The 22133-nt window shown below is 43.1% G+C and overlaps 1 protein-coding gene across 1 annotated transcript in view; it reads left to right on the top strand.

The window, feature by feature from the left end:
• The window catches only part of LOC128699942 (type-2 ice-structuring protein-like), a 62009-nt gene that overhangs the window by 17208 nt on the left and 22668 nt on the right, over window positions 1-22133 (top strand). The window contains exons 2-3 of the mRNA XM_053792786.2: window positions 2749-3003; window positions 18420-18587. Coding sequence (XP_053648761.2) covers window positions 2754-3003; window positions 18420-18587 — 418 coding nt within the window. The 5' untranslated portion in view covers window positions 2749-2753. The remainder of the gene's footprint in view (window positions 1-2748; window positions 3004-18419; window positions 18588-22133) is intronic.

Below are 22133 nucleotides of genomic sequence, written 5' to 3'. Positions count from 1 at the left end.
ATTTCCTCCAGACCAAAATAACCCTTGTGATATTTGTTCGAGAGCTATTCAAGTGTTTTACAGCTTAATTTATTCTGTACCATGGCACTCAATAACCAGTCTGATTACTTCAGATTATATTTATTACTTAAAGTTTTAAGAGTGCTCTCCAGTTTAATTCTAAACTGCTGTAAACCTTTGTAAGTATGATCTGGAGATTTTAAATTAACAATGATATTCACTAGATCCAACCTACTTTGTTCTATAAGTGACCTTCAACAAGTCAACTGCTTCCTTGTAAGAATCATCTACATTGGGAAAGGCTTGTATGAGTATGTGAGCATCTCCTCTTACCTGTCCTTTGAGGTAAAATAATTTAGTTACACAGGCTAGGTCACTCCTGTCATGCACAGCTGCTTTAAAATTTGACCAAAACTCCTCCCAATTTTCTCCAGGATTAAATACAGGTAAACATAATTCTGGGAGTTTTGGCAAAGACATCTTATTTGTTGGAGCAGACTGATTAACTGCCTGTTTTACACATTTTAATTTATTCAAGGCCTGACTTTTACAAGAATCTTTTCCTCTAATTCATAATACTGATTAATCATAAGATCTACTTGAGTCTCATCTACACAGTTTACTAATAAATCTCCTTCATATTTGTTGTAATATAATTTGTATGAATCATATATATTCCCCAAAGCATCGAAATACAATTTTAAACCATCAGTATTCACAGTTTCTTGATTCATTAATTCCAAACATTTATTATATGCCTTGGTTACATGACCCTTTCTAGCCTGCAGTGATGGTTTCTTTGCTCTATATTCCATATGTTTGTCTTCTATATTAATTTCCTCATTTTCAGCCATGATGCAATGTATTAAATTCAACTTAATTAATAACACTGATTACAACTTACAACACTGATACAACTTGCCTTTGAATAAATCCTAGCTACACTTGAGCTTTGCAATTACATGTAAGAAAATTGTAATATAAATTTTAAATACACATTAATAATGTTAGCTACACTTGAGCTTAGTAATTACACACGTAAGAAAATTATATAAATTTTAAATGTACATTAATACTGTTAGCTATACTTGAGCTTAGTAATTACACATGTAAGAAAATTATATAAATTTTAAATGTACATTAACACAAACCTTTAGCCAGGCATGGCTCATCAAAATTAATATTATACAAATTAATATAAATCCTTGCCAGAATTTGGCATAGCAAAATTAATATTATACACAAAAATATAATTAGCAACACTTGGCTTATCCAAATTAATATAGTAATAATTATAATCCACTATACATTAAGTAAATTTGTTGACTTAACATCCACCTCCTTCTGTCATTTCACATATAATTATTAAGTAGTTAACTAATTAATGGCTTCACTAATTACCTCCGGTTCAAGAAGGACCAACAGGCAAATTAAATGTGGAAAATTACATTTATCTGAATGTATCATTATGTACATAACAGTAAATGAACAAAGATAATTATTATTTATCAGTTAGACAAGTAGGAATTTCAGACACCTAGGTCGCAAAAAATGTCCCCCTTCGATACCTACCACTGTCATATCCACAAGTTGCTCTGGACCTATTAATTACAAATGATATATGTATCACCAAGAATTCTGGTAAATATATAAATTTGTGGACTGTATATTAAATTAATAAAGGATTATATATATATACACATATACATAACAGAAGGAGAATATCTTAATATCACTCACCAATTTGACTGGAGATTAATGTGTATCATACTCAGAAAACCTCACTGTCTATACATGAAATAACACTGGCCAGAGTTAAACATAACAGACTTATCTGAGGCTCCTGGAGCTGTCTTGTCCAGTCGCCTGACATCCCAAGTTATGCAGGAATGCATATCCAACAATTTCGCCTCCTATTTGAGAGGTGTCAACCCAATTTTACCTCTAGAGCACGAAAATTCTTCACATTATTAACTAACGTCTGTTACTCCATTCAAACAACAATGGCGAGACTCCTCTGCGCCGGTGCAGGGTTTCCCATTTTCGATAACATGATTTTTACTGTATACAATATAGGCCATCTATTTACCTATAAATTACCGTATTTCCGGAAAATATACAGTATTTTCCACAATAATATTAATACCAATATTGTTGGTAAATTACAAGATTATTGAGTTGACTGTATGGTGGTTTGTGACTTCAAAAGAGAGGAAGGAGGGGGGGGGGGATCTGTTGAGCATACAACATTTTACAAAAATACATGTATACACATATTTTTTAATGGACCCTCATCATTTAATTACTGAATCATAATTATTATTTTTTGGAAACACACCCTAACGCTACCACTTCAGCTAGAATCTAAGATGGCTACTGCGAAACTACTGTACATCAGGAAACACTTATTCTGTGTCCTGACAAACTTTACCTGGTATGATGGATTATGACGGATTTTTATTAAATATCTTTTTCTAAGTAAATCGTGAAAGGATGAGCTCTCATAAGTATATATTTGTGTACATGATACTGAATGGGAATTGTCTTTTATCGTACATGATAAAACTTACCATTATAGAATATAGTGTATTTATAAGATCATGTATACCATAGTAATTGAAATATCCAAACATACTAAAGAAAGATTTTGATCTTTTCTGCTATTTCTTGTCAATGAACTCTGTTAGTTTAATAGTAATGACATACAATGACTATATAAATGTTAATTAGGTCTTCAATTCATTGAAGGAGTGATGACGTGCACACTCTTCAATCTACTGTTGTTATCCCTGGTGCTGGGAGTGCTAGGCCAGAGTCAGCCGAGTGGTCAGCCGCAGCCAACCTCTAACATCACTGATGTCAAACCTCCGGCTGAGAATATCACAGGAGCGCTTAATGAGCTGAAAGGAATTCTGACAAGAATGGAGTCAATACTGACCAACACTTCAGAGAACACCAGGAGGTTGGCGACCGCTGTCTTACATAACTTCAACTGCACTGAAAGTAACTATTTCATCTTATTATTATAGGTATAACTTTCTTAATTTTGCTTTAATAACCACATAAATTCATGAAAACGCTGACATGTCAATACTTTTATACAGTTACCTTAATGATATATTTAATTAAATTAATTATATATTTAATTTAATTAATTTAATAATTTTGTTCTTTAATAACAGATTTCAGGCGGGACGTCTATTATTATTTTAAATAGTGATTCGTAAATTATGTTTTTACCTTAACTACTTTTTGGGCAATAAGTAATGTCCTCAGTTCTAGTCTTAGGATTACAATAGTTACAGTACAAAAACGTCTATGCTATATTTATTTTTCTGACCTGTAAACCTTCTACTCACACAATAATAATAATAATAATAATAATAATAATAATAATAATAATAATAATAATAATAATAATAATAATAATAATAATATCTTTATTTCTACAAGTACATGTACAAGATATACAAGCCTAGCTGACATCAGCTGATATGTAGCTGACATGTAGCTGACTGTAAACAACAAATGGAACAAACAGTATTAAAATAATAATATATAAAATCCATATATATCATCCTACAGTATATATACCAACATTCAAAACAAAATTCTTTTTTTTATAATAAGCTTATCCTAGCGAACCTACCCAGAAGACCTGTTCAAACACTGGAAACTAACTACTTTTAGTGGTCATTTCAACTAGCTAGCTAGGAGAGTTGCCAAGTATGCCAGGAATTGTAAATGACTACCATGAAAATCTATGTAGTCTGCAGGACGAGTAACAGGCGAACTCATCCTTGGATTGCATGCAATCTGTGGTAAATGGTCCCATGGGTCAAGTATGAACTTTAAACCAGCAAGCACTATTGATATAAAATCAGGAGAATGTCTTTAGGTCTCCCAAACGAGATACACCTGTTGGAGAAAATTAAGTCTACAATAAAAGACAAGAACGCCAATAAAATTTCCTTCTTAGAAAACATGACAGCCTTGTATAACAGCTGGAAAAATATAACATGTGGGTTGGATGAGGCTGTCTTAAAGGGCAGTGCATCAGAGGGTGCTGGCATTGTCCTGAAGGAGAGTGCACCAGATGAAGTTGGTATTGTCCTGGAGTATAATGCACCAGAAGGGGATGGTGTTGTCCTAGAGGATAGTGCAAATGGAGACAGTGGCCCTGGTGATGAAACAAGTAAAGACAATGTTATACAATTTCCAGTGATACAAAATAGCAATACTACTGGAGATGGAATAAAAGGGGAAGATGCTTTGGGAAATAGTGTTAACACATTATTAGTAAAAAGTGATGGAACCACTGATGTCCATGCAGGGGCTGCAGGCATCGGGGAAACAGAAAAAATGGACCACCAGTAGGAAATGCAGCCACAAAATATCGTGGCAAACAAAAATTCAATCTATGCAGATTCTATGCCTTGGGAATCTGAAGGGATTGTTTATCTGGAAAAATAAGTGGGACATGCACTTTTGACTATCACAAAAAATGCCGAAACCACATGACAACAGGATGGAGCAACTCTTCTTGTAGTTTATTTCACCCCAAAATGTGTCACTTGTCAGCCCATGAAAGACAATGCTACAACATATACTGTCAGGCACATCATCGAAAGGGGACAAGAAGATCACCCAGACTGTGGGAAACAAAAGAGAGAAGCCAAAACCTCTCCAAAGAAGGAAATTTTTTAGTGTCAGAAAGGAAGCAAGACTGGCAAGAAGTGACAGAAATCCTACACCAAAATTCTGGAGTGGAAGGGTAGTCATTGGCCTCCACTCCAGAACACTAGATATTAATGCCAGCAAACAACACCCCCTTAAATTCCATCAATATGACGACATCTTTGCAAACATACAGGGTCTGAAGCCACCAACAAACAACAAAATACCTTATATCATGGGACTGCCCACGGAGTCAAATGCAATGTTTTCAGTTTTCACAGAGACCCATATAAAAAGATAATTTTGACAACGAAATATGGATCTCAGGTCATAACCTATTCAGATGTGACAGACTAAATAGGCAGAAAGGGGGATGGGATTGGCCTGTACGTCACAGAGTCACTCATTTGCTCAGAATTACTAAACACCTCATATGACGTAGTTGAAGTTTTGGCAGTAAAGGTCGAAAACCAAAACTTGTCATTGTGGTTGTATAGGAGCCTCTGGATGCAACTTCCCAGCAATTCCAGAAACAGCTTTTAAAAATTGACAACTGTCTGGAAAATTTCCAAACTCATTCCCCAAGCATCTTGCTACTGGGGAATTTCAACTTGAGACACTTAAAATAGAGGAGTGTAGCAAATAATGTTTTAGCAGAGATCACCCCAAGAGGCAGCTCAGATGAAAATTCACACACACACGAGCTATTAAATCTCTGCACCAAATTCATCTTAATTAAACCAGCAAATAATAGAGCCTGCAAGACTGGAAAATACACTGGACGACGATCTGATACGTAATATAACGCTCAGATCACAGCTTAATAGAGGTACAGACATGTATGGACAGGGTTCCAGACCAGCAAAATATGATCAGTTATAAGGGTGCCTTCACAAAATTCAACTTCAATGACAAAAACTTATCATGGGAACAAGTCAACCATGTCCTAAATAAAACAAGCTTGGAAGATATCCTAATCATCATGGATCCGAACTTTTGTCTAGAAAAAATGAACTCTGTGGCACTTGAGGTCTGCTCAAGGCACATTCCATTAAGAAAAAGAAAGAGAAGATGTAAACTAGAAAGAGAGAGAGGCTCCCTATGCAGGCGATGGTGAAGAATCACAGGGTTGCTGAGAGGGGCCAATATATCTTAAATACAAAGGGAGGCACTGGTCAGAGAAATAGCAAATAATGAACTTTAGCTTAAGGAATCTTACTGGATACAAGAATCACAGGATGAACTTAAAGCCATCAATGAAATTGAAAGAAACCCAAAATACGTCTTCTCTTATGCCAAATCTAAGGAGAAAACAGCATCCAGTAGACGAGATGGGACCTACACAGATGACAGTAAAGAAATGAGTGAGATACTAAACTCCCAATATGACTCAGTGCTCAGTGAGTCGTTAACCAGTCTCATGGTCGACAATGTAAATGAATTTTTTATGACCAAGACTCAAAATTTGATCACTTCAAAAATCTATGATATTATTCTCACACCATAATAATTTGAAAAGGCAATTATTGACATGCCCATGCACTCTGCCCCAGGCCCAGACTCGTGGAACTCTGTGTTCATCAAGAAGTGCGTGAAGCCCTTGTCACATGCCTTGAGCATTCTATAGAGAGGGAGCATTGGCAAAGGAGTCATTCCACAAGAGTGACAGTAAAGCAATTGCAAAGAACTACAGACCGATAGCATTAACATCCCATATAAATTTTTTTGAAAGGGTTCTAAGAAGCAAGATCGCCAACTACCTAGAGACCCATCAGTCACACAACCCAGGGCAACACGGGTTTAGAGCAGGTCGCCCCTGTCTGTCCCAGCTACTGGACCACTATGACAAAGTACTGGATGCTTTGGAGGATAAACAAAATGCAGATGTAGTGTACACAGACTTTGCAAAAGCCCCCAACAAGTGCGACCATGGTGTAACAGTGCACAAAATGCATAACAAAAGAATTGCCACGACAGTGGCCGCCATCGACGACACTGCAAGACTCCAGGGACACATCAACTAAATCTTTAAATGTGATGCAGAAAACAACATGAAGTTCAATGAAGAGAAATTTCAACTAATCAGATATGGAAAACTTGAGGAAATTCAAACTTTATCAGGGTATGAAAAAAATCTAATCACACAACAGAGCGAAAAATTAATAAAAAGGACCTGGGAGAGAAAATGTCAGAGGATCTCACCTTCAGAGACCACAAGAATGTATCTACCTCATCTGCTAGAAAAATGAGAGCATGGAAAATGAGAACCTTGAAAACTAGGGACGCCAAGCCCATGATGATTCTCTTCAAATCCCTTGGTCTCTCTAGGCTGGAATACTGCTGTACACTAACTGCTCTCTTCAAGTCACTCTACAGAGACCTTTCACGGCACATATAAGTGCGATGAAGCACCTAAATTACTAGGAACGGTAGAAGTCCCTTGATTAGTATTTCCTGGAACGCAGGCGAGAAAGACACATGAAAATCACTCCCTACGAAAACAAAAGACTTGGCAGGAGATGCAACATTCCCCCAATGAAAAGCAGGGGCGCTACGAGTACACTGAGAGACATCACAATAAGTGTCAGGGACCCAAGACTGTTCAACTGCCTCACAGCATACATAAGGGGGATTACCAATAGATCCGTCTGTCTTCAAGAAGGCGCTGGACAGGCACCTAAAGTCAGTACCTGACCAGCCGTGCTATGGTTTGTCGGTTTTCGTGCAGCCAATAGTAACACCCTGGTTGATCAGACTCTGATCGACCACGAGGCCTGGTCTCACACTGGGCCACTGGGGCGTTGACCCCCGAAACCCTCTCCAGGTATGTCGGCCTTAAAATTATCGATTCAATGGACCAGTGGTGAGGGAAGTGACCTGCTAGTCTTATGGCAGATACACAAATAACCCGCACATAGAAGAGAGGAGCTTACGACCACGTTTCGGTCCGACTTGGACCATTTACAATGTCACACTAACCAGAACGAACGAACGAACGAACGAACGAACGAACGAAAGTTCAGGTAAGATCCCAAAAGGGATGAGCGGGGAAGACGGGACAGACGAAGAATAGTGCTGGAGAGGAGTGTTCTTAGTCGTAGAAATAGAGCCAGGGTTTAACCCAGCAGCGAAGGCGATCGTGGGACAGATACTGAGAAGAGAAATTCAGGCTCTTCAGTTGGGACTCGGTGGGGTGAGCGGGGAGGAAGGGACATGCGACGTTTAGAGCTAGAGAGGAGTGTAGAACTGAGCTATGTCTTAACCCAAAAGCTAAGGCGAATGTGGGTCAGAGAACGGCACCTGTCAGAGAAGGTACCTGTCAGAGGATTCAAGGTTATTTGTAAATAGGGTTAGGAGCAGGATCATGCAAGGAGTAGAAAAGGTTGTGTTGGTTTGTGGGTCTGCGAATGTCTTCGTCAAGGAGAGAGGTCCAGTAGTCATGTCGTGTCTCAAGTTTGTCTGTTTGTCTGTCACTGAGCGCCTTCCAGTACAGATTCAGCGCAGGGATGTCTAATTGGGCATGGAGAGACTCGCTTGTGGCGAAGTCCTCCCATCTGACATCAAGCACCCAGCGCAGCGCCTTGTTCTGGACACGCTGCAGTTTAAGTAAGTTTGTTTTTGCTGCAAGAGAGATGGCTAGAGGAGAGTAAGTTATCAGAGGACATATTAGAGATTTGCAGAGGTGTAGTTTGGTGCGTTGAGAGGCATGTTTCAGTTTGTAGAGGCCCGCAAGGGCCTTACTAGCTATTGCATGCCTTGAGTGAATATGTCCGTGTAAACGAAGTAGGTAGTCAAGATTAACGCCAAGGACAGTGACAGATTGTGTGATGGGGATGTAAGTGCGGGTGTCTGCTGTTCTGAGCTCGACAGGTAATGGAGGATCACGTTTCCTGTAGTTAAAATACGTAATGCTGGATTTAGCTGCATTGGTTTTGATCCTCCATTTTTGTTCCCAGATGGCTATCCTGTCGACCTCATTTTGTGTTTTGTGTGTGAGTGTATCTATATTAGCATGAGTGATAAGTTGTGTAATGTCGTCTGCATAGGCTAGTGTGATGGAGTTGTGGTATACAGGTGTTGGAATGTCGTTAGTGTATAAAATGTAGAAGGTAGGGGAGAGGACAGATCCCTGGGGTACTCCGGCATTCAGTGTGAAGTAGTCAGAGTAACAGCCTTGGAATGTGATTCTCATGGTACGGCCGTCTAGGAAGTTGCAGAGGAGTTTACGAGTAGTGAGAGGCAGGTTAAAGTTAGTGCAGAGCTTGTACTTGAGCCCTTCGTGCCAGACAGTGTCAAAAGCTTTTTCAACGTCTTTTGCAACCAGGGCTGTCCTGTTTCTTTGTTTTGTGTTTATATGGATGTAGTTGAGGATGATGTTAATGGCATCCTGTGTGGGACTGTGTGTTCTGAATCCAAACTGGCCATCACAAAGTAGAGAATTGTGTTCCAGGTATCTGCGAAGGCGATGATTGATGAGTTTTTTAAAGAGTTTTCCTAAAGTTTCGAGGAGGCTGATAGGGCGATAGTTTCTAGGGTCAGAGTGGTCTTTATTAGGTTTAGGAAGGAGGATAGCAGTAGCAGCTTTAAAGAGGGAAGGAAAGTATCCAGAGGCCAGGGAGGCATTGAGGATGTTTGTGTAGGCAGTAATGATAGAGTCAGGAAGGTGTTTCAGGATAATATGGTTTAGGCCAGAGGTACCAGGGGCCTTGGGAGGAAGGTGTCTGAGGAGAGTTTTAACGTCTGTGTTGGTGAAAGGAGTGTCAAGTTCTTGGGAGGAGGTAAGAGAGTCTAGATGGATGTGGCTGTCTGGTGTTGTTTCGTGTGGGTGTGTAGTGTTCCAGTGTTCTATGTTCTGAATGTGTTGGATAGCGTTAGGGTGGGGTGGGTGAGGGTGGAAGATGTTTGTAGCAGATGTGTTTGAAGATGTTAATAGCAGCCTGTGAATCTGAGATGTGTGTGTTGTTGTGGGTGATGTGTTTGAATTTGTTTGTGGGAGTGGTACTTCTGATTTTTTTTATAAAGTTCCAGAAAGCTTTGTTGTTTTTAATACGCTGTTTGTCTACTTGTATTATGAGCTGTGACCAGTGATTGTTGTGGTCTTGGTCTAGACTGTATAGAATGTTGTTTCTGAGGTAAGTGAGATCTAATCGAACTTGATTAAATCTGTGTGTTGTAGAGGAAGCTGTTGTGGTAGCAGATAATTAGTCTTCTTGTTCTGATTGAGGATTTGAAGGAATAACGAGTGGTGTGGGTTTTCTTTGATATTGCGGTGTTGGCTGCTTGTGTAATGGTGTCCTGGATGAGAGCAAGTTGAGTGTCAGTGTCAGAGATGGGTCTGTTGTTGTAGTCATAGGTGAGGTTAGTATTATCTATGTGTTGTTTGAAGGCATCCCAGTCAGCGTTCTTGTAGGAGAAGGAAGGTGTGGCCGAGATGAGGATAGGGTTGGAGGAGATGTGCAAGATGACTGGGATGCGATCAGAGCCTGTAATAGGGCCTGGTGAGATGTAGTGTTGAAAGAGAGAGCTGGCTCGGTTTGCCAGAATGATGTCTGGTTTGCCTTGGCCAGTGTGGTTGTAGAAGGTGTTGAAGTCTGGGCCAAGATGACTTAGGTGTTTATGGTTTGTGAAGTTGAGTAATTGCTGACCAAGCTGGTTGTTACTGGTGTGATGAAAGGCTGTGTGTTTGGCATTCATGTCAGCTAGTAGGTATGTTGGTGTGTTGGTGTAGTTGAAGACTAAGGAAAGGTCGTGTATGTTGAGAATAGTATTTGGGCGAGCATAGGTGGTGAAAAAGATAAAGGGGCCAAGGTGGGTGTGTATTCTGATCACAAGACAGTGTTGGTGTATAAAAGGGATTGGGAGAAATTCGTGTTTTATGTTGGATTTGACGAGGATGACAACCCCATCATGGGGATCATAGGGGGACTGTAGTGCAGTATAACCATAATGTTGGATATGTTGAGGGGCTTTGAGGCAGGTACTGTTTAGCCAAACTCTCTACTCCTGGGAACTCTTCTGTCCTCTGCCTTCCCTACATTTCCCTCCTTTCTAATCTCAACAATTCCCTCCGTCCCTTAGACATCAAGCTTACTTTCCGCCAGACTAACACTCTTCGCACTAATCTCGTTCATACCTCTCCTCCTTCTACAGATGTTCCTGGCGTCTACTCTATTTCTTGCTCCTCCTATCCTCTTCAATACTTTGGAGAAACTGGCCGATCTCTTTCTGACAGACTTAGGGAGCACAAAAATAGTGTTAGGCTTGCCGACACTAACAATGCTCTGTTCTGTCACGTCAGAGATCACAGCCATCCTATTGACTGGTCTTCTGCTAAAACTGTCTTCCCTACTTCCAACTTTAGCAGTCGCCATCTAGTTGAATCCTGTTTAATACACAACTTTCCTTGCATGAATCTTAGTCCTGGCTTCGTCTCTGTAGATGCCTTCCTCTCCCACTACATTGTAAAATGCTCCAAACTTCAGAACACCCGTGACTTAACCTGATTCCTCAATTTTTCTAATTCTCCCTCTTCCCCTTTCCTCTTTCCTTTTTTTGTCTTTCTTTCTTCTGTCGCGTGTTTCTGTTCCTTCATTATTTATTTCATCACTTCCCCTTCCCCCCACTACTACTACCACCACTACCTCTTCCTGCCTATATATAGCCGTCCTGCTCCACTTCTGGTTAGTGTACTTTGTAAATGGTCCAAGTCGGACCGAAACGTCGTCGTAAGCTCCTCTCTTCTACGTGCGGGTTATTTGTGTATCGTTCCAGTCACGGTATTGCGCCTTTTTTTGTTACTTATGGCAGACTTTCCAGGGACTCGAACATGGACTATTCCTTGATTCACCTTTTAGTGGTAATGTCCAGTACTGTACATGAAAATTAACACATGAGTCCACTACTGTACTTCTCCACTACAGCACCACTCCTTTACTGCACCACTCCACTACTGCACCACTCCTTTACTGCAGCACTCCACTACTGCAGCACTCCACTACTGCAGCACTCCACTACTGCAGCACTCCACTACTGCACCACTCCACTACTGCACCACTCCACTACTGCACCACTCCACTACTGCAGCACTCCACTACTGCAGCACTCCACTACTGCAGCACTCCACTACTGCAGCACTCCACTACTGCAGCACTCCACTACTGCACCTCTCCAGTATTGAACCAGTCCACTACTGCAGCACTCCACAACTACACTACTGCATCACTCTAATGCTTCAGCACTCCACTACTGCAGCACTCCACTACTGCAGCACTTCACTACTGCAGAACTCCACTACTGCAGCACTCCACTACTGCAGCACTCCACTACTGCAGCACTCCACTACTGCAGCACTTCACTACTGCAGAACTCCACTACTGCAGCACTCCACTACTCCAGCACTCCACTACTGCAGCACTCCACTACTGCAGCACTTCACTACTGCAGCACTCCACTACTGCAGCACTCCACTACTCCAGCACTCCACTACTGCAGCACTCCACTACTGCAGCACTCCACTACTGCAGCACTCCACTACTGCAGCGCTCCACTACTGCAGCACTCCACTACTGCAGCACTCCACTACTGCAGCACTCCACTACTGCAGCACTCCACTACTCCAGCACTCCACTACTGCAGCACTCCACTACTGCACCACTACACTACTGCAGCGCTCCACTACTGCAGCACTCCACTACTGCAGCACTCCACTACTGCAGCGCTCCACTACTGCAGCACTCCACTACTACACCACTCCACTACTGCAGCACTCCACTACTGCAGCACTCCACTACTGCAGCACTCCACTACTGCAGCACTCCACTACTGCAGCACTCCACTACTGCAGCACTCCACTACTGCAGCACTCCACTACTGCAGCACTCCACTACTGCAGCACTCCACTACTCCAGCACTCCACTACTGCAGCACTCCACTACTGCACCACTACACTACTGCAGCACTCCACTACTGCACCACTCCACTACTGCAGCACTCCACTACTGCAGCACTCCACTACTGCAGCGCTCCACTACTGCAGCACTCCACTACTGCAGCACTCCACTACTGCACCACTCCACTACTGCAGCACTCCACTACTGCAGCACTCCACTACTGCAGCACTCCACTACTGCAGCACTCCACTACTGCAGCGCTCCACTACTGCAGCACTCCACTACTGCAGCACTCCACTACTGCAGCACTCCACTACTGCAGCACTCCACTACTGCAGCACTCCACTACTGCAGCGCTCCACTACTGCAGCACTCCACTACTGCAGCACTCCACTACTGCAGCACTCCACTACTGCAGCACTCCACTACTGCACCACTCCACTACTGCAGCACTCCACTACTGCAGCACTCCACTACTGCAGCGCTCCACTACTGCAGCACTCCACTACTGCAGCACTCCACTACTGCAGCACTCCACTACTGCAGCACTCCACTACTGCAGCACTCCACTACTGCAGCACTCCACTACTGCAGCACTCCACTACTGCAGCGCTCCACTACTGCAGCACTCCACTACTGCAGCACTCCACTACTGCAGTACTCCACTACTGCAGCACTCCACTACTCCAGCACTCCACTACTGCAGCACTCCACTACTGCAGAACTCCACTACTCCAGCACTCCACTACTCCAGCACTCCACTACTGCAGCACTCCACTACTGCAGAACTCCACTACTGCAGAACTCCACTACTGCAGAACTCCACTACTGCAGAACTCCACTACTCCAGCACTCCACTACTGCAGCACTCCACTACTGCAGCACTTAACTACTGCAGCACTCCACTACTGCAGCACTCCACTACTCCAGCACTCCACTACTGCAGCACTCCACTACTGCAGCACTCCACTACTGCACCACTCCACTACTCCAGCACTCCACTACACCAGCACTCCACTACTGCAGAACTCCACTACTCCAGCACTCCACTACTGCAGCACTCCACTACTGCAGCACTCCACTACTGCAGCACTCCACTACTCCAGCACTCCACTACTGCAGCACTCCACTACTGCAGCACTCCACTACTGCAGCACTCCACTACTCCAGCACTCCACTACTGCAGAACTCCACTACTGCAGAACTCCACTACTGCAGCACTCCACTACTGCAGCACTCCACTACTGCAGCACTCCACTACACCAGCACTCCACTACTGCAGCACTCCACTACTCCAGCACTCCACTACACCAGCACTCCACTACTGCAGCACTCCACTACTGCAGCACTCCACTACTCCAGCACTCCACTACTGCAGAACTCCACTACACCAGCACTCCACTACTGCAGAACTCCACTACTCCAGCACTCCACTACTGCAGAACTCCACTACACCAGCACTCCACTACTGCAGAACTCCACTACTCCAGCACTCCACTACTGCAGCACTCCACTACTGCAGCACTCCACTACTGCAGCACTCCACTACTGCAGCACTCCACTACTGCAGAACTCCACTACTGCACCACTACACTACTGCACCACTACTCTACTGCAGCACTCCACTACTGCACCACTACACTACTGCACCACTACACTACTGCACCACTACACTACTGCAGCACTCCACTACTGCACCACTACACTACTGCACCACTACACTACTGCACCACTACACTACTGCACCACTACACTACTGCACCACTACACTACTGCAGCACTCCACTACTGCACCACTACTCTACTGCAGCACTCCACTACTGCACCACTACACTACTGCACCACTACACTACTGCACCACTACACTACTGCAGCACTCCACTACTGCACCACTACACTACTGCACCACTACACTACTGCACCACTACACTACTGCACCACTACACTACTGCACCACTACACTACTGCACCACTACACTACTGCACCACTACACTACTGCAGCACTCCACTACTGCACCACTACACTACTGCACCACTACACTACTGCAGCACTCCACTACTGCACCACTACACTACTGCAGCACTCCACTACTGCAGCACTCCACTACTGCAGCACTCCACTACTGCAGCACTCCACTACTGCAGCACTCCACTACTGCAGCACTCCACTACTGCACCACTACACTACTGCAGCACTCCACTACTGCACCACTACACTACTGCAGCACTCCACTACTGCAGCACTCCACATCTACACCACTACACTACTGCAGCACTCCACTACTGCAGCACTCCACTACTGCAGCACTCCACTACTGCAGCACTCCACTACTGCAGCACTCCACTACTGCAGCACTCCACTACTGCAGCACTCCACTACTGCACCACTACACTACTGCAGCACTCCACTACTGCACCACTCCACTACTGCAGCACTCCACTACTGCACCACTACACTACTGCAGCACTCCACTACTGCACCACTCCACTACTGCAGCACTCCACTACTGCACCACTCCACTACTGCAGCACTCCACTACTGCACCACTACACTACTGCAGCACTCCACTACTGCAGCACTCCACTACTGCAGCACTCCACTACTGCAGCACTCCACTACTGCACCACTACACTACTGCACCACTACTCTACTGCAGCACTCCACTACTGCACCACTACACTACTGCAGCACTCCACTACTGCACCACTACACTACTGCAGCACTCCACTACTGCAGCACTCCACTACTGCAGCACTCCACTACTGCAGCACTCCACTACTGCAGCACTCCACTACTGCACCACTACACTACTGCAGCACTCCACTACTGCACCACTCCACTACTGCAGCACTCCACTACTGCAGCACTCCACTACTGCAGCACTCCACTACTGCAGCACTCCACTACTGCAGCGCTCCACTACTGCAGCACTCCACTACTGCAGCACTCCACTACTGCAGCACTCCACTACTGCAGCACTCCACTACTGCAGCACTCCACTACTGCAGCACTCCACTACTGCAGCGCTCCACTACTGCAGCACTCCACTACTGCAGCACTCCACTACTGCAGCACTCCACTACTGCAGCACTCCACTACTGCAGCACTCCACTACTGCAGCACTCCACTACTGCAGCACTCCACTACTGCAGCACTCCACTACTGCACCACTACACTACTGCAGCACTCCACATCTACACCACTACACTACTGCAGCACTCCACTACTGCACCACTACACTACTGCACCACTACACTACTGCACCACTACACTACTGCAGCACTCCACTACTGCACCACTACACTACTGCAGCACTCCACATCTACACCACTACACTACTGCAGCACTCCACTACTGCACCACTACACTACTGCACCACTACACTACTGCACCACTACACTACTGCACCACTACACTACTGCACCACTACACTACTGCACCACTACACTACTGCACCACTACACTACTGTAGCACTTCACTACTGCGCCACTACACTACTGCACCACTACACTACTGCACCACTACACTACTGCACCACTACACTACTGCACCACTACACTACTGCACCACTACACTGCTGCATCACTACACTACTGCAGCACTCCACTACTGCACCACTACACTACTGCACCACTACACTACTGCACCACTATACTACTGCACCACTACACTACTGCACCACTACACTACTGCACCACTATACTACTGCAAAACTACTCTACTGCATCACTACCCTACTGCACCACTACTCTACTGCACCACTACACTACTGCACCACTACACTACTGCACCACTACACTACTGCACCACTACACTACTGCAGCACTCCACTACTGCACCACTACACTACTGCACCACTATTTCACTTGTTCATTGCTGCACCTGTAAACGTCTGCACTTGTTCCCTGTTTCACCTCTCTGTTACTGCACTTTTTTATCTGCTACACCTGTCTACTACTGCACGTTTCCTCTCCTGCTCCTGTGGTGTTACCCTGCGACTGTGGTGTTACCCTGCGACTGTGGTGTTACCCTGCGACTGTGGTGTTACCCTGCTCCTGTGGTGTTACCCTGCGACTGTGGTGTTACCCTGCGACTGTGGTGTTACCCTGCGACTGTGGTGTTACCCTGCGACTGTGGTGTTACCCTGCGACTGTGGTGTTACCCTGCGACTGTGGTGTTACCCTGCGACTGTGGTGTTACCCTGCGACTGTGGTGTTACCCTGCGACTGTGGTGTTACCCTGCGACTGTGGTGTTACCCTGCGACTGTGGTGTTACCCTGCGACTGTGGTGTTACCCTGCGACTGCCTTCACTGCTACAACAGCTGTTGTTCATTAAGGTTATTCTTGCAAGTGTGCTGCTTGAGTGAATGTGGTTTCACTAAATTCTCCTCTTGAGTTCATGATTACTGCTGAAATTCATAATGCATATTACGCCCAGGAAGCTTGATAGTCTTGTAACTCATTGAAAATTTGCTGATTTGATTACCAGGAAGATCGCCGAAAATTTGAGCCTAGCAAAGTCAACTGTTCGTCGAATTCTGAAGAGATGACGACACTGGTGATTGTGAAGCGCTGCGACGGAGAAAATGTGGAAGAAAATCCAAGACAGCACGTCATGATGACAATCTTATCATAAGAAATTGAAAGATCCCAAGAAAACCAGCAAAGATCTACAGAGCGATTTGGCTTAAGCTGGTGCTAATGGTGATTCTTCAATAGTTTGACGAGACTACTTAAAGTTGGCAGAACTGCCAGAAAGACGGTAAAGAAACAATTATTTACTGCTGCTTTGAAGAAAAAATGGCATCAGTGGGCACTATCAGATGTGGTACATTTTGAAGTACATGGGTACAGATTAGTGGTAGCGAGACGGAGCAAAGGCAAACCTCTTCGGAATGGACACATTTAACAAGCGATAAAACACTGTTGAGGGAACGATCAACAGCGACAAATACAAGGCAGTCCTAGCAACTCATTTGTATTTTCCAGCAGAATCTTGCTCCATGACACACTTCCAGAAAAATGATGACATTCATCGAAGAGAGTGGGCTAAGTGTTCTAAATTGGCCTGGAAACTCTCCTGACCTCAACCCAACTGAAAATCTATGGGTAATAACCAAACGCAGGATCGCAAAACAGGATTGTTCAACTATGGAGAAGCTAATTGCTTTTGAACCATTCCATAATTGCTTCTGTTATTAGGACTTGGTACCAAGAGCAAGAACTTACCAAAAAGTGTTCAGCATTGGTCGATTCCATACCAGAAAGTTTATAAATGCTTATAAAAGCAAAAGGTAGTCATATCTCTTATTATATCAGTTATCTGTCATATTATTGCCACGTATTTTCTAAATCAACATTAATTTTACAAATAAATGTCCCATTTCATTACTGTGCCAGTTAACTTTACCACTGTAGTACTCTTGCAACTCTAAGACTAGAAATGTTAGTGTGTTATTTAAAGAATGCAGATATTATGTGAAGTAATTTGTAATGGAATATGAAATACGAATAATATTCCTTCATTAATTACCAATGATGACAAAATAAAAGCATTAGCATTTTTCTATCGCACTGAAATAATCTAAAGTTCTGCTCATAACAAGAAAATGATGTAAGCTTCGCGGGAGTCATTTTTGTTATGTCGTATATAATAGACAGGAAGTGGAAAGTCTAGTATCTTGATGGATTTGAAAATGAATGATTTAACTCACGATTCATGAGGCCCTGAAACATTTATACTAAAAAAAAATTGTTGAGAGATGAAAAGATCAAATTAACCCAAATAACAGTTTTATGAAATGAACGTAAAACGACGTCTTTTCATTTTTATCATTTTATTTTTCCAGAGATTTGTTGCCCTTACCCTTACAGCAGAGTGGTAGATGAGTGCTTCTATGTGAGTTCTATCTCACTTAACTGGCCTGATGCTCGCCAGTATTGTCAAGGTATGACAGGTGACTTAGCCTCACCCAGGAACCTCTACGGCCTCAAGTCATTCATTATCAGTACTGCAGGTTTGTATGTTCTGTTGATGATGTGTAATTTATGTTTGGTCGTTGATGTCTCTTGAATATTTAAGTTTGTGTTATGTATACAAAATTAATGTTCCTTGTCTTCTTGTCCTTGTCTTCTTGGATGTGTAAAGAACTAAGGAGGTGAGATGGACTGAAATATGAATTGTGTGAATAACCCATTAAGAGATCTTCAGCAAATACAGTAATGAAGAGAGACAATTATTTTTTGGGAGAACATGATAGTATGTACATGAGGAGACATATAGAAGTTCATTATGCTGGATATACTTGAGGTTTGTTATAAGCTTTATATAAGATGTGTCTTAAGTTAAGGTTCACACTTGGACTGTCTTAGATCCGATCTCCGAATTCCACTTGAGTTCCATCAATACTGAGACGTGATAGAGCTGCCATGGAGTCTGGAGGTGCTGCTGCTATCATTTTCTTTTTGTAGTTACGTAGTATTTTATACCTGATGGTCAAATACCAGTTAAGAATATGACTTTTATTTATAATCTTTGAAATATTCCTCGAATCATCTGGTAGTAAACAGCGGCACACTGCCACTTTTCTGCATGGGAAACCCAAGATTTTCTCAATTTTTTTTAGTGTCATAACCTCCATATAGTTCAATATAAATGATTAATTGACATATGCTAGAAAAAAAAATCACTTAGTAAAATAAATCAGTAACCCCAACACAAACAGAAAAATCCAATGTACTACCATAGAATCTTTTTCTGAAAAATTAATTTTTGATTCGAATACGAAAAGCACTATTCCCCTCCATCATTCGTTTGTTTTAGTTTAGTCATGACAAATGAGGTGAATCACCTCCTGGTATGGCCGACAATAACGGATTCTTTGGTTTTGTGTTCCAGTCATTATACTTAGTTTGGTAAGACACATGTGCAACACTTAGGTGTCTTTATTCCAAAACGTCTCACTTACATAATAAGCTTCTTCAGTCGAGTACAGAAAAGTTGACAGGAGCAGTAGAGACGTAAAGACGATGTAATCAGTCCATCAGCCTTGAAGACAGTTTTGAGGTGGTCAGTCCCTCAGCCTGGGGAAAAGATTTTGTTGTTGTTTACCATAACCTGAAACATTGTTGCAGACTATGGTAAAAAATATCCTGTCATTTAATATTTTAATATTTATTACTGAGTTTGTTGGTATATGTCTACCTCTTCAGTACAGGAAAGACTGTGCTATAACTTAAATTGCCAGGCATACCATCTAAAGGGGACAAAAAAATACAAAACATCCAGGCCATGGGAAAACCTGGGTAGCCACAGCCACTCAAGAGGGAGAGGTTTTTTAGTGCCAGGAAGGAAAAAAAAACTGGCAGGAAATGGCAGAAATCGTACACCAAATCCAGTCATTCCTGGAGTGGAACCACAGTCGATGGCCTCCACTCCAAACCAACAGATACAGATACTAATGCCGGAAAAAAAATCCCCCCCTAGTACCAACAATACCACCAGTCCGATAACATTCTTCTTGGCAAATATACAGGGTCTAAAGCCAGCAACAAACAACAAAATACCTTTCATCCGTGGACTGCTTGCAGAGGCAAAGGCAATGTTCGCGGCTTTCACTGAGACCCACATAAAGGATCACTTGGACAACGAAATATGGATCCCAGGTTACAACCTATACAGATGTGACAGAGTGAACAGGCAAAAGGGGGGGGGGGTTGGCCTGTACATTGCAGAGTCACTTGTTTGCACAGAACTGCTAAATGCCTCAAATGATGTAGTGGAAGTTTTAGCAGTAAAGGTCGAGAACCAAAACCTAGTCATTGTGGTAGTCTACAAGCCTCCGGATGCAACATCCCAGCAATTCCAGGAACAGTTGTTAAAAATTGACCACTGTCTGGAAAATCTTCCAGCTCCTGCACCCAACATCTTGCTCCTGGGGGATTTCAACTTAAGGCACCTAAAATGGAGGAATATAGCAAATAATATTGTTGCAGTAATAACACCAGGAGGCAGCTCTGATGAAAACTCACACTCACGCGAGCTTTTAAATCTCTGCACAAAATTCAATTTAAACCAGCAAATAATAGAGCCTACTAGACTGGAGAATACACTAGACCTCATCTTCACTAACAATGATGATCTGATAAGAAATGTCACCATATCAAAAACAATATACTCAGATAACAACATAATTGAGGTTCAGTCATGTATGCGTGGAGCCCCAGACCGACATAATGAGATTAGTCACGAGGGAGCATTCACCAAATTCAACTTCAATAACAAAAACATAAAGTGGGACCAAGTAAACCAAGTCCTAACCGATATAAGCTGGGAAGATATACTAAGCAACACAGACCCCAACTTATGCCTAGAACAGATTAACTCGGTGGCACTCGATGTATGCACAAGGCTTATTCCTCTAAGAAAAAGGAGGAGTAGATGTAAAATAGAAAGAGACAGGCACTCCCTTTACAGGCGACGGAAAAGAATAACAGAGCGGCTAAAAGAGGTCAATATATCTGAAATGCGTAGGGAGACACTGGTCAGAGAAATAGCAAGCATCGAACTTAAGCTAAAAGAATCCTTTAGGAGTCAGGAATCGCGGGAAGAACTAAAAGCCATAAATGAAATCGAAAGAAACCCAAAGTATTTCTTCTCCTATGCCAAATCAAAATCGAGAACAACGTCCAGTATTGGGCCCCTACTTAAACAAGATGGGTCCTACACAGATGACAGCAAGGAAATGAGTGAGCTACTCAAGTCCCAATATGACTCAGTTTTTAGCAAGCCGCTAACCAGACTGAGAGTCGAAGATCAAAATGAATTTTTTTATGAGAGAGCCAAAAAATTTGATTAACACAAGCCTATCCGATGTTATCCTGACGCCAAATGACTTCGAAAAGGCGATAAATGACATGCCCATGCACTCTGCCCCAGGGCCAGACTCATGGAACTCCGTGTTCATCAAGAACTGCAAGAAGCCCCTATCACGAGCCTTTTCCATCCTATGGAGAGGGAGCATGGACACGGGGGTCGTCCCACAGTTACTAAAAACAACAGACATAGCCCCACTCCACAAAGGGGGCAGTAAAGCAACAGCAAAGAACGACAGACCAATAGCACTAACATCCCATATCATAAAAATCTTTGAAAGGGTCCTAAGAAGCAAGATCACCACCCATCTAGAAACCCATCAGTTACACAACCCAGGGCAACATGGGTTTAGAACAGGTCGCTCCTGTCTGTCTCAACTATTGGATCACTACGACAAGGTCCTAAATGCACTAGAAGACAAAAAAAATGCAGATGAAATATATACAGACTTTGCAAAAGCCTTCGACAAGTGTGACCATGGCATAATAGCACACAAAATGCGTGCTAAAGGAATAACAGGAAAAGTCGGTCGATGGATCTATGATTTCCTCACTAACAGAACACAGAGAGTAGTCGTCAACAGAGTAAAGTCCGAGGCAGCTACGGTGAAAAACTCTGTTCCACAAGGCACAGTACTCGCTCCCGTCTTGTTCCTCATCCTCATATCCGACATAGACAAGGATGTCAG

Source organism: Cherax quadricarinatus, chromosome 20 (genome assembly GCF_038502225.1).
Source record: "Cherax quadricarinatus isolate ZL_2023a chromosome 20, ASM3850222v1, whole genome shotgun sequence".
NCBI classification, from domain to species: domain Eukaryota; kingdom Metazoa; phylum Arthropoda; class Malacostraca; order Decapoda; family Parastacidae; genus Cherax; species Cherax quadricarinatus.
The sequence above is the reverse complement of the archived record's forward strand: the minus strand, read 5'-3'. Positions and strand labels throughout refer to the sequence as shown.